The 13,128-nt window shown below is 36.1% G+C and overlaps 1 protein-coding gene across 5 annotated transcripts in view; it reads left to right on the top strand.

Moving 5' to 3' along the window:
- PHF14 (PHD finger protein 14) overlaps nucleotides 1–7,400 on the top strand; it is a 181,268-nt gene extending 173,868 nt beyond the window's left edge. For 3 of the 5 annotated variants that reach the window (XM_058180691.1, XM_058180688.1, XM_058180687.1), the window contains one exon: nucleotides 7,182–7,400. In XM_058180691.1, coding sequence (XP_058036674.1) covers nucleotides 7,182–7,227 — 46 coding nt within the window. In that variant the 3' untranslated portion in view covers nucleotides 7,228–7,400. Of the gene's footprint in view, nucleotides 1–2,797; nucleotides 2,861–7,181 lie in introns of all 5 variants that reach the window. The other 2 variants (XM_058180685.1, XM_058180686.1) reach the window with 1 other exon arrangement.
- Nucleotides 7,401–13,128: the final 5,728 nt, after the last annotated feature.

The raw sequence follows: 13,128 nt of genomic DNA, 5'->3' as shown, positions 1-13,128 counted from the left end.
TCAAGCATATTTGGGTATGAGCATCTTAATTACTTGATGAATAATCGTCAACAGACCAAGGATGGGGTAGTTAAACTTACTGTTTCTTGCTGTATTCTTATAGTGTCCTTTTGGATCAATTTTATGGATATTAAGTGACACAATATTGCTCTGACAATTCCATGAAGATTCCAAGGGCAGATGTTGTAGAATTACTGTCTAATACTACATCAATTTTATCTGTGCAGAAGATTCAGCTTGTTGCTTCTTCTACAAAACCTTAGGTGTCATGGAATACATGTTAGCAGTACATTTTTTATTTGATAGAGATAGTTTTACAATATTTTCCCCATTATAATTAAATTTTGGATAAAGATGAATAAACTGATATTCTAAAAATTTAGAATTTATGAAAAATAAAGAACAAGCTCATTCTTGGCCCTTGGCTGATTAAAGTAATAAAATGTCAGCTCTTTCTGGAAAGCTATCCACCAATCTTCTTAATGGTTATTCTTTGTCTTGTAGAAATGCTAGGTGAGAAGAGCTTTCCTTGGGTCACTGTGACCTTTAAGCTTGAAATTTTGAAGACAAAATCATTTATATTCCCTTGAAGTTAGAAATAAAGTTGGGCTAGGCAGAATCTTTTGAGAATTCTGGGATTTTGTGGTGTCACTTGGGATGTTTTAGCTCTTCTGAGGATAGGATAGGGTAGGGTAATCTGTGAGATTTGCTCTGCCATTTGTAGGATGTTATTTGCCTCTCCTGACTGATTTCAGCTGCTAGAGAGGGAATGAGGGTATTTAAAGTGGCTAGTAAAGGCATCTCTGAGTTAGGAACTGATGTTACCAGCTCTGAAAAAAGCAGTAGTTCCTTAAAAAGGCCATTTACTCAATCCAATTATTGTAGACAATTCACCTTTCTGTGGAAAATTGTTAAGAAGGTAATGTGATAATAGATTTAACACAATAGATTTAAGCTTAATGTTAACCGCTCCAATCTTGATTGCAGAAAATATGACTTCAGTAACAGAGTTGTTAATGCTTGGAATACACTACCTGACTCTGTGGTCTCTTCCCAAAATCCCAAAAGCTTCAACCAAAAACTATCTACCATTGACCTCACCCCATTCCTAAGAAGTCTGTAAGGTGCGTGCATAAGAGCACCAGCATGCCTACCGTTCCTGTCCTAATGTTCCCTTTGATTGTATCCAATTAATATAGTCATTACATACTTATACTCATATATATGCTTATATATTGTACAATTATTTCATGCTTATGCTTATATATACTGTGTGACATAAATAAATAAATAAATAAAATTTAAAAAAACTTTAGATGAAGCACATTATCCTTTCCTGTCCGGGTTCAGGTCTGGCCCTGAAGCCCAAAAAAAAAAAATGCTGATTTTTGTGGTGGGCTGGCAGCTTATTTTATATGGGGAATGTAATTTTTCTTGTAGTGTTTGATGTGTTAGAACTGTTCAGTACCACCAACCATGCAAATATTTTTAGATCATCTGTTTCACATTAAAGTTCCGCTACTGCAGTAATTTTAGTTCGTTCTGAATAATCAATCCCCATTCAATTAGTAGGAAAGAAGAGGATGACTGGAATGTCCCAAGCCTTAAATTTGTCCCCTATTTCCTTTAATATCTATATAAAACAAATGGCAGAGACCACCCAGAGCTTAATTTGGAATAAAGTATCAACAACTAAAGATACTTAGCTTTAAATTTGCTGTGGAGTTTTAAAGAAATTGATGTTTGAGTACCTGGAAATTGTGAAGAAAGTGCCAGAAAACCATGGAGATGAGTTGAAGGGAATATTCAGGAACTGTCATAGATAACAAGGAGGAAAGCATCCATTAGCAGAGAAAGGAGGTAATGTTAAAAAATCTAATGAACCTGGGGCATCCCAGATAAGAAAGAGGGAATGTAAAATTTAAGCAGATTTGCAAGAATTATTTTCTGTAGCCAATCTCAATATGGTATTATTCTAGTTTTCCTGTGGAGTCAGTTTCCAAATTTGGTCTATTTTGTGCAGCTGACAAGAACAATTTTAGGATGAATCCCAACAGGACAAAAGTCTTCTGAACCCAGATAGCCCTGCCTTTAGTGGTAAATGGTGTGCTGTTACCCCTGAAGAAGCTGGTACATAATTTGGCGTCCTATTGAATTCATAGTTCCTGCTAGATCAGCAGTTGGAGACCATATCCAGGAAGGATTTGTCCAGTTTTGCCATTATGCTGTTTTTTTTAGCTCAGTAGATATTGTCAATAGAAATGTTTGCATGAATTATGGCAATTTAGTCTACAGTAGAGCTGGCTTGTTTTCCAATAGGAATTTCATTCAAATAAATGGGTTGATTATTGCCTATAATCTGTATATTAATAAAAATCTCATTGTTACAATCTTTCACTGGGAATATGTTGAATTATGGGGCAACAATTTTTGAACCAAAGAACTTCAGATGGGTTAAGTTACAGAATGTGGCCAAAATCCAGGATTCTTGATTCCAAAAAGAGTAAAATTTGGGGAAATTGTGACTGCTGTGATCATATTAATTGAACTCTTCAACTGCTTAATTTTCAACATTTCATAATAATTTCCCATCCAGTCTCACAATCCCTCCCTCATTCCTCCACCTAGCAGCAAGGAATTGGATCATCTTGTGGCTAAAGTTGTGCTAAAGCAACAACTTTAAGGGACATAAAGAATATTTTTTATTGTTTTATGTGACCCTGGATATTTTTATTGCCTTTTGAGACCCTTCTCCAGCACATAAACATGCACATGTATCTATATCCCATCTTTTTAGGAACTCAAGGATTCTATACATTGTACTCCATCCTCCTATATCTCTTCACAACAATCCTATGAGGTAGGTAGGACTGAAAGTTTATCAAGTGAGCTATATTAATCACTATATATTTGTCCTTGCTCATTCTATTTCACTCTTCAACTGCTTTCCTACTCTGAAACTTCAGCTGCCAGAGATCAGATATCTGGTCTTACTCTCATCCTCAGGTTGCTGAGATCTATTTTTAAATTGTCTCTGTCAGCTTCCTATAACTCAATAGAGAAGCTGGGAGGGATTCTAAATTATTCTGAGGTAAGAGAAACAATGTACAACATTGTGGTAAAAACGAAGACAAATCAAATCATTAGCATAATTATGCTGAATGGAAAGAGATGGGATACCATGGTCAAGAGATGACACCAAATGTCCCCAAGATGTAGCAGGAAGGACAGATGAAGAACAGGATGAAATGACTATGCATCTCCAGAATCACAAGGAAAAGTACAGAATGAAGAGACAAGAAAAAATAGAGGGGGAAAAGAAAGAACAATTTGTGAATATCTATCAACACTAACTACTGCAAAAGTTCCTGGACACAAAAAAATCCACTTTCAACAACAAAAACCTTAATAGAGAAAAAACAAAACAAACTGCATGGCTTGCATGATATAATAGTTCTGCTAATGTTGGTGCCAGGATCACAGTCAGATGGCCTCACTGTCATGCATTCTTATTCCCTGGGGAAACCACCAATTTCTGCTGTATGAAGATAAACCATGATAGACCATTTGAAAATTCCACCTAATGAACTTCTTAATTTATATAGCAATGATGAACCTATTGCAAGCAAGTTCAGGAAGAACAACAGATTATACAACTGCCTCTTCCAAATTACATCCTTTGGTGCCAAAGAAGTTCTTCCAATAAGAACGGGTGGAATCCTCCTGAGATCAAATGCAAATTCATCATTACATCGAACATTTAATGCCAGACCCAAACCAGCAAGACAAATTTATTTCAATGATATTCAAAACAGTGTAAGAATTGAACATTGATATACTCCACAATGATGGAATGAAGCTATATATTGTGTCCCTTCAACTTGCAAAAGAACAAATTTGAGACATGCCAGAGGCTTCCCATTGTCATTGATCGTGACCAGAAATGAGCATTCGACCATGAGAGATTTGATGCACAAATTGGCATCCTTATACCAAACAACATTGAACTAAGTTAGCATCAATCTAGCACATTGTTGCTAGAACGAGAAGGAGATAGTTTGCAAATAATTTTAAAATCCCATTGCTGCTGTGACAGCTTTCAATACATACATACATTTCTTTCCTCTTGGAGATGATGGCTAATCTCATCAATTCCAAATGACAACAAGAAAATAATGGCAATGTATTGTTATGCATATTGAATAATAGAATAGAATAGAATAGAATTTTTATTGGCCAAGTGTGATTGGACACACAAGGAATTTGTCTTGGTGCATATGCTCTCAGTGTACATAAAAGAAAAGATACGTTCATCAAGGTACAACATTTACAACACAATTGATGGTCAATATATCAATATAAATCATAAGGATTGCCAGCAACAAGTTATAGTCATACAGTCATAAGTGGAAAGAGATTGGTGATGGGAACTATGAAACGATTAATAGTAGTGCAGATTCAGTAAATAGTTTGACAGTGTTGATGGAATTATTTGTTTAGCAGAGTGATGGCCTTCGGGGAAAAACTATTCTTGTGTCTAGTTGTTCTGGTGTGCAGTGCTCTATAGCATCGTTTTGAGGGTAGGAGTTGAAACAATTTATGTCCAGGATGCGAGGGGTCTGTAAATATTTTCACGGCCCTCTTCTTGATTTGTGCAGTATACAGGTCCTCAATGGAAGGCAGGTTGGTAGCAATTATTTTTTCTGCAGTTCTAATTATCCTCTGAAGTCTGTGTTTTTCTTGTTGGGTTGCAGAACCGAACCAGACAGTTATAGAGGTGCAAATGACAGACTCAATAATTCCTCTGTAGAACTGAATCAGCAGCTCCTTGGGCAGTTTGAGCTTACTGAGTTGGCGCAGAAAGAACATTCTTTGTTGTCCTTTTTTAATGATGTTTTTGATGTTAGCTGTCCATTTTAGATCTTGCGATATGATAGAACCTAGAAATTTGAAGGTTTCTACTGTTGATACTGTGTTGTCTAGTATCGTGAGAGGTGGAAGTATGGAAGGGTTTCTCCTAAAGTCTACCACCATTTCTACGGTTTTGATGATTTCTACGGTTTTAATGAACCATGAGAATAAGCTTAATAATCTTCTAAGAGGAGGACATCTATTCCAACAATATGTGGTTGATATGGCTGCTAAGATTGAATTTGCAAGACTGAGTTACATCCAGATGAATCAAGCAACCTTGAGATCAACAACATACAAAGCCTTTACTGATGTATTGATAGTGTGGGTGATTTTGGAAGATGCATCATCCTCTTTTTAACATTTCTTGGTGAATTAAGATATATAATAGAACAATGCCAAAATGTCATGACTTTACAGAAATCCACATGTAGAAGCTGTTGGCTATTTCTCACACTCTGACTTCAAAGTTTTCTATTCTCCTACTTACATGTGGGCAAAATATGTTCAACTAGCTCAGCCACCAATACTTTATCATTACAGCCTAAAGAAATATTCGTTTGTTACAGAGTAATGGCTAAATGACTAGTTCCCTAACCAACTCACTTTCCGCGTTATCTATCATACTTTTAATCTATACTTCTTCCAAATGTTTCTGTTAATACTCTTTGATCTCTTCTAGATCCTCTAGTTTTTCTCAACTATTTCTCCCATTCTAATTCCACAGCAATTCAGTTCAATATAATTGACATAGGAAGTGAAAACATTTGGAAAGTACTTCAGTGGATAGGGGGAGGCCTAAATGGATTAGAAATGATATGAAACATTTTGCAAAAATTCATTTAATTCATTTATTTAGTTTTATTGATTCATTTTATAAATTTATATTAACAAGATGAGGGTAAGAATGAGCAATTTTGGGATAGCCCAGAGCAGATGTCAATCAACTATGAAAGACAAAGGCCACCCAGACAAAATACTTACTCAAAGCACTAATACCTGAGGAGGCCTGAAACTTTTCTGTATTTGCTCTTCATGTATGTCTTTGTGTTTGATTTTTACCCTATAATTTAGGCCGATGTTATAGTCTTCATATATTTCTTGAATCAAAAAAGATAGAAAAGAGAAATTTAGTGGCTTCCAAGCGTGGCAAAAAAGGTATCTTAAGCATGGATGGCTGGGGTTAAAAGGAAACTTACAGAACTTTACTTATTCTGTAAAATAATATTCATTGTTTTTGCATAAAATGTTAATTCTAAAAAGTATGCAACTTGATGTTCCTGGATTTAGAGCTACTATTGGACAGAAATGGAATAAGAATTATTACATGTGTTATGATCTGTAGACACACAAGTTGCTGATGCCATAACAACCTCCTCCTGCTTTCTGTAGATGTCAGGTGATGAACATGACATTGTTTAGAACAAGGTAGAGTGAAGTATCAAAGTGCTCTCTGTAATAAGGAACTGAAATAATTCATAAACAAATTAACCAAGCACTCATTTGATTCTTCTCCAGTACATCTTTCATTTTGTTTAAGAACACTTAATGTTTGCAGCTAGGAATATTTTTCATGTTCTTTGTCCCAAAGGTGCTTTCTTGTTTTTTGTGGGTTTTTTTTGAAGATGTTTCGCTTCTCATTCAAGAAGCTTCTTCAGCTCTGACCGGATAGTCAGGAATGGAAGGAGTCAGAGCTGAAAAAGCTTCTTGGATGAGAAACGAAACATCTTCAAAAGAAAAACAAGAAAACCCAATTGTCTCCTGAAAAAGCATCTTTGGGACAACCATGACTTGGATGACTGATAATCTCTACAGATGTTCATGCTCTTTATGTAGTGAACATCTTAGAATTGAATGGTGTTGCTTTAGAGACCCTGATAGATTGTTAACTAATTCAGTGCATTTCAAATTTACTCTAAATGGTAACATCCTGTTGCAAGTTTCCTGGCAGTGTCAGTGTACATTTTTCATGAAGCTCATTTCCAAGGGAAACATCCAAACTATGTTATCTTCATTCCTTTAAGGTATTTTAGCAGGATTTTTGTTAATTTTTTTCTGTAATTAATTTGTTTTTTTTTAATGTTGGTTTGTCCTTTTTATTGATGTTGCTACATTATTTTAAGGAAATTTTATTATTACAGGTAGCTTTGGGATTACAAAGATGAAAAATATATAGATGTTCAATGATAGCATACTGCATGCCCAAGGACTAGGAGACAGGCTCGTTTGTCTTAAAATCACATAAAATATTTCAATGTTTTGTTTTACAGGAGGATGAAAATGAAGCTGAAGAAAAACATCCCTCTCAAGAGATAAACATGGAACAGAAAAATTCCAAAAAATAGAAATATCATTCCTCTCTCAAATATGTTTTCAAAAAATTTAAATGTCATTCCTCTTTGAAATGTGTTAAGTAGTATCAAAGTGATTAATGTGTCTCATTGTAAAACTTATAGAACATTCCCAATAAAAGACATTGGAAATTAAAATGTATCTTACTCAGAGGGATTGTTTAAATGGCTCTTGGTAATATTTATGATTAAGAAATCATAAATTTTTCATTACTCACACAGACACACACACAAAATATAAAAGCATTAGAATTATGTGCAGTATAATCTTTCTGATACAAATTTATTGAAATTCTTCATTATGTTATTTAAGGTAAATGCTGAAAGACTCAGTAGCATTCAGAATGTATTCCATATACCACAGCATATCTATGTAGTTAGTGATTAATTTTGGTGGTTACAAATTTAAATAATTAGGTAACTATACAAAAGAAATATGACTTCTTGTCTGAATTGAAATAATTGTAGAGATTATCACATTATTTCAATATTAAAATAGCATTCTTTGTAAAGTTGCATCCTATTTGAGTAATTCATGTATTTAGCATAGCATGGCAAACCATGTTGAGTTAGTTCCAAATAAAAATTCAGTTGTTGTTTGTTAAATGATAGTTTTTAACTTTACATTTGCTTAATAAAACGTAACTCAAACTAACCAAAGATAAAGGTAATGTGTAAATCTAAATTATTTTCTCAGCTTGAATTGAATTCTCATGTGGATGTTCATGTTACATTTCCACTCTCTTCCTTTCAGGTCATATTATATCTAGCATCTGTTTTCACATTTGGATAGAAAATGTATCTTTTATACATATTGTTATTTCTGACATCATAAATCTTCAAATAATTGGAGGCTTCTTTGTATGACTTTTAGATTTTGATTTTCAATTTGATGAAAAGAAATTTTAGATTGATGGATCAGTTCTTTAAATATTTGTTTTACTTATCAAATTTTTTGGCTACCCATCTCATAGTTAAGATAAAACAGGCATTTAACAACTATAAATATAAAAATGAATTAATACTGCAAAAATTGAAACAAGCTAAAAGTAAAGATTAGGAGTAGAGCAGTGGAGTGCTTTCTCTGCTAGTGCACCAACCAATTCTAGCCAGCAACTTTCCTTCAGAATGACAGACAGCATAGCTAGGTTTCAAGGCTTTTCCTGAAAGCTAAAAAGAGAGAGGCAGATCTTACTTCCTGAGATAAGATATCCAAAGGGTAGGTGCCTGGCAGAAAAGGCTCTTCTCTTGGATCCCACAAGCCAAAATTCCTTGGCTGATGGGATCCACAACAGACCTGCGAGTACAAGTGAAGAGGAACAATCCCATTGAGGATGAACCCATGCCATAAATTATTTTAAAAGTGATTATCAGTATCCTGAATTGTACCTGGAAGCAAATCAGTAATCAGGTGCCATCCTAGGGGCTACCAGAATTGTCCATGTTGCTGCATTTTGGGCCAAATCTAGCTTCTGAATACTCTGCAAGGGTGGCCCCATGTAGAAAGTGTTGCAATAATCCAAGTGGGAGATAACTAGGATGTGAATGACTGAGTACAGTGCCTCATGATCCAGATAAAGGCACAATTAGTGCCTCATGATCCAGATAAGGGTGCAATCACATAAAATGGTGTGAGGGCTCTTCTAGCCATGACTTCCACTTGGACTTCAAGCAGAAGTGAGTCCAGATGAGCCTCCAAGTTGCACACCAAGTCTGTCCTGGGCAATACCACTCCATCTAGAACTAAACTCTCCCTCTTACCAAGGTTGTCCCCCATCCAGACCCCCACAGCTTCCAGGCACCATAAAAGGGAAGCCACAATAATTCTCGGGTCAGCAGGGGTGGAGATGTAAAGCTGAGTATCATCAGCATATTGATGGTATCTCAGTCCATGGTATTGGATGATGTCACCCAGCAGTTTCATGCAGATGTTATAAAGGAGAGAGCCCTGAGCCCTGTGGCATCCCACAAAGAAGCGGCTATGAGCTGGATCTCTTGGTTCATACCAACATTGATTGGAAGCAGCCACAGAGAAGCACTGAACCAATTCAACACTGCATTGCCCATTCCCAAATTCCAGAGCCAACCCAAAAGAATGCCATGGTCCAAAGCTGCCAAGAGGTCAAGGAAAGAAAGGATGGCTGCATTACCTCCATCCTGTTTTCACCTGATCGTTTTAAGTACAATCAGTGCCATTTATAGCCCATAACCAGGTCTGAAATATGACTGAAAAGGGTCTTGATAATCCATAGCATTCAGGACTCTCTGGAGCTGTGATGCAACCACTTTTTCCACCACCTTCCTATAGTATAGCCTTTATTGTCATTGTACATCATGTATACAACAAAATTGGTTTTACCCTCACTGTTGCAAAAAATACAACAACATAAATAGTATAAAGAATAATCCCTATGCAAGTAATTAGGGGGGAAAAGAAAAAAAATTAATATGTTTCCGCATGTGCTTGGAATGATTTTGGTTGTGTTTAAGAGTCTGACAGCCCAAGGATAGAAACTATTTTTAAACCTATTTGTTCAGCTAGCTATGCTTCGATGTCTTCTGCCCGATGGTATAAGTGCAAAGAGACATTGACCAGGGTGTGAATCATTTCTGAGTATCTTTCTTACTCTGCTAAAGCAGCAAGACCTGGCAATGTCATCCAGTAGTGTTAGAGAGCAACCAATGGTTTCTTGTGCCAAACTGATCACTCTCTGTAGTGCCTTCCTGTCCACAGCAATTAAACCAGGGTACCATACTGTAAGGCAGTATGTGAGGATACTTTCTATCATGGACCAATAGAAAGAGGTCATCAGCCATTGTTCCACCTGATACTTTTCGCAGGACTCTAAGGAAATGAAATTTCTGTTGAGCCTTGCCAATCACCAGGGACTTATTTTTCTAGGTGAGATCTTGACTAATAAGCACTCCCAAGAATTTAAAAGAGGAAACCCTCCTCACAGAGCCCCCCCTCAATATACAGTGGGGCAGGTTCCTCTGTGCTTTTGGAAACCTAGCACCATCTCCTCTTACATATTTAGATGTAAGTTGTTTTTTGAGCACCATGCAAATACCTTCTGTATGCTGATTTGTCCCTTCCAATTATGAGATCCAGCACCGTTGTGTCATCTGCAAACTTTATTATGATGTTGGATGGAAACAACATCAGAAAGAGAAGATGGGAAATTGGAAAAAAATTGTCCAGTACGGTTATGTCTAATGAAGACATAATGATTAAATTGATTAAATTGTTTTATGATTAAATTGTCTGAGCTATAGTATTTTCTTTTTTTAAAAAAAAAATGTAATAATGATAAAGCACCCATCTTCTCACTGCTTTATAGTTTACTGCCTTTATTCAGGGAGGTTCTATGGCTATTCCATTTGCCTTCGCCAACAACTCTGTTTGCACCCGACTGTACCTGGAACATAATAAAGAGTCAACTAGGATTTGTGAGAAGTCTAGAAGTTTGATTCTTCTTAATCATGATTGCACATAAAAAACAAAGTTTTCTTCCTGCCTGGAGTGATTTCACAGATATGTGGTGTCCTAACCTTCCCACTGAATATTTTATTCCACGTCATAGTTGTCCTTTTGCTGTGAAATAAATCTACTATTATCTCCACTTCTCCATTCTTCAGAACTGACACAAATAGAGCTGTGCAGTGACAATCATTCTTTCCTTTAGCAATTACAAGGCATGTACATATTGTGCGTCGGTATAGGAGAACACTGTATCATCCCTATCTTTCTAGGAAAGCGGTACTTTTAACTGTTGCCACAAGGCCATATGAAAGGTTGTAACTTAACTCTAATCTTAAGGGAAATTGTTAAGAAAGATTTCAAGCTCCAAGCAGTTAGCACTAAATTGAGGGACCAGAGTTAGGCCTGAAGACACAGATTCCCTTTGTCCTGTCATTCAACACCATATTGATGATCCTTTTGACCCCTAAACTTGCCTCTTACTCTACAAATTGCTATCCATATATACATAACTACTACTGAAAATGGAGTTTGGGGATGGAAAGATGAGGCGTGTGCAAAAAGCACACACACACCCTATCTTTTGATTGCCCCTCTTATCAAACAGACGTTTTTATTCTCTCCAGCTCAAGAAAATAAATAAATTACATAAGGGATACCATCTGTCCCTCAGCAGGATAACTCACTAAAACCAAAACAGAATGAAACGGGACCAAATGTAGGATGGTGAGAGAGGTAAAAGAAATGTCAAGGTAAAAAAAAAGTTGTGATTTGGGCCTGCAAGGAAAAAAATTCTCCAGTGGAAGGGGCATTGGGCTAGTGGTTTAGAACAGAGGTCTCCAACCTTGGCAACTTTAAAACTTGTGGACTTCAACTCCCAGAGTTCCAAAGCCATCAAAGCTAACTGACGAATTCTGGGAGTTGAAGTCCACAAGTCTTAAAGTTGCCAAGGTTGGAGACCTCTGCTGGCCACTCCCATTCTACAACCTCTTTTTTTTGACATGACCCGTACTGGTGTTGTTATGAATGTGTTGCAAGAAGTTCAGAAATACCCTATGTATTCTTTCCCACCTTATGTATGGAGAGATATGAGATCTAGTCCACTTTCAAGCAAGGAAGTTCACCAGGTGACTTTGAGCCAGTCATTCACTCTCAGACCAGTCTATTTCATTGTAAGGAAAAACAGGATTATCACTATACATGCTACCTTAAGTTTCTTACATAAGACGTAAAGACATTTAAAATATAAATGAACAGTCTATCTTGACTTGAAATAGAGAAGAATGAGCAAATATTGCTATATGTTTGGCCTGATTACTGAAATATTTATTGATTCTCATGAATTTTCATATATTTTTTCTTGCAGTAATTACATTTTAGTATCTACTTTCCTGCAATAAGCATTTGTGTGTGTGTATTCTGTTTTGTTTCTGTTTTGTGTTATGAAATGCATTGTTTTTGGCATGCAAGTGCATTTTAGGCATAGATTTGAGAATAAAAATGCAAAATTTTTATATAAAACTTGAGATCAAATTACAAATCAAACATTAAGTACATACTTGATGGACATTACCTTGCAGATGACCCCCACCCTGTTAAAGACCTTGGAGTTTTCATGTCAAATGATCTAAGTGCCAAAGCCCACTGCAACTACATAGCAAAAAAGGCTCTAAGAGTTGTAAACCTAATCTTGCATGGCTTCTTATCCAAAAACACTACACTACTAACCAGAGCATATAAAACATTTGCTAGACCAATTCTAGAATACAGCTCACCTGTCTGGAACCTTCACCACATTTCTGACATCAGTACAATTGAACGTGTCCAGAAATATTTTACAAGAAGAGTACTTCATTCCTCTGAAAACAACAAAATACCTTATCCCACCAGACTTGAAATCCTAGGCTTAGAAAACTTGGAACTCCGTCGCCTTCGACAAGACCTAAGTTTAACTCATAGAATCATCTATTGTAATGTCCTTCCTTAAAGACTACTTCAGCTTTAATTGCAATAATACAAGGGCAACCAATAGATTTAAACTTAATGTTAACCACTTTAATCTAGATTGCAGAAAATATGACTTCTGTAATAGAATCATCAGTGCTTGGAATACTTTACCTGACTCTGTTGTCTCTTCCCATAATCCCAAAAGCTTTAACCAAAAACTTTCTAATATTGACCTCACCCCATTCCTAAGAGGACCATAAGGGGCATGCATAAGCGCACAAACGTGCCTATCGTTCCTGTCCTATTGTTTTTCTTCTTCATATATATATATATATATATATATATATATATTTGTTTTCTGAGGTTTTCGCGGGTGTTTGTATGTAGGTCTTTGGTTATTCGGGTTTTCTCCCGCGTAAAATTGGAAGTGTCTTGGCG

The sequence above is a fragment of the Ahaetulla prasina genome, chromosome 4, assembly GCF_028640845.1.
Source record: "Ahaetulla prasina isolate Xishuangbanna chromosome 4, ASM2864084v1, whole genome shotgun sequence".
NCBI lineage: Eukaryota > Metazoa > Chordata > Lepidosauria > Squamata > Colubridae > Ahaetulla > Ahaetulla prasina.
This window is presented reverse-complemented; position numbering and strand designations above follow the sequence as displayed.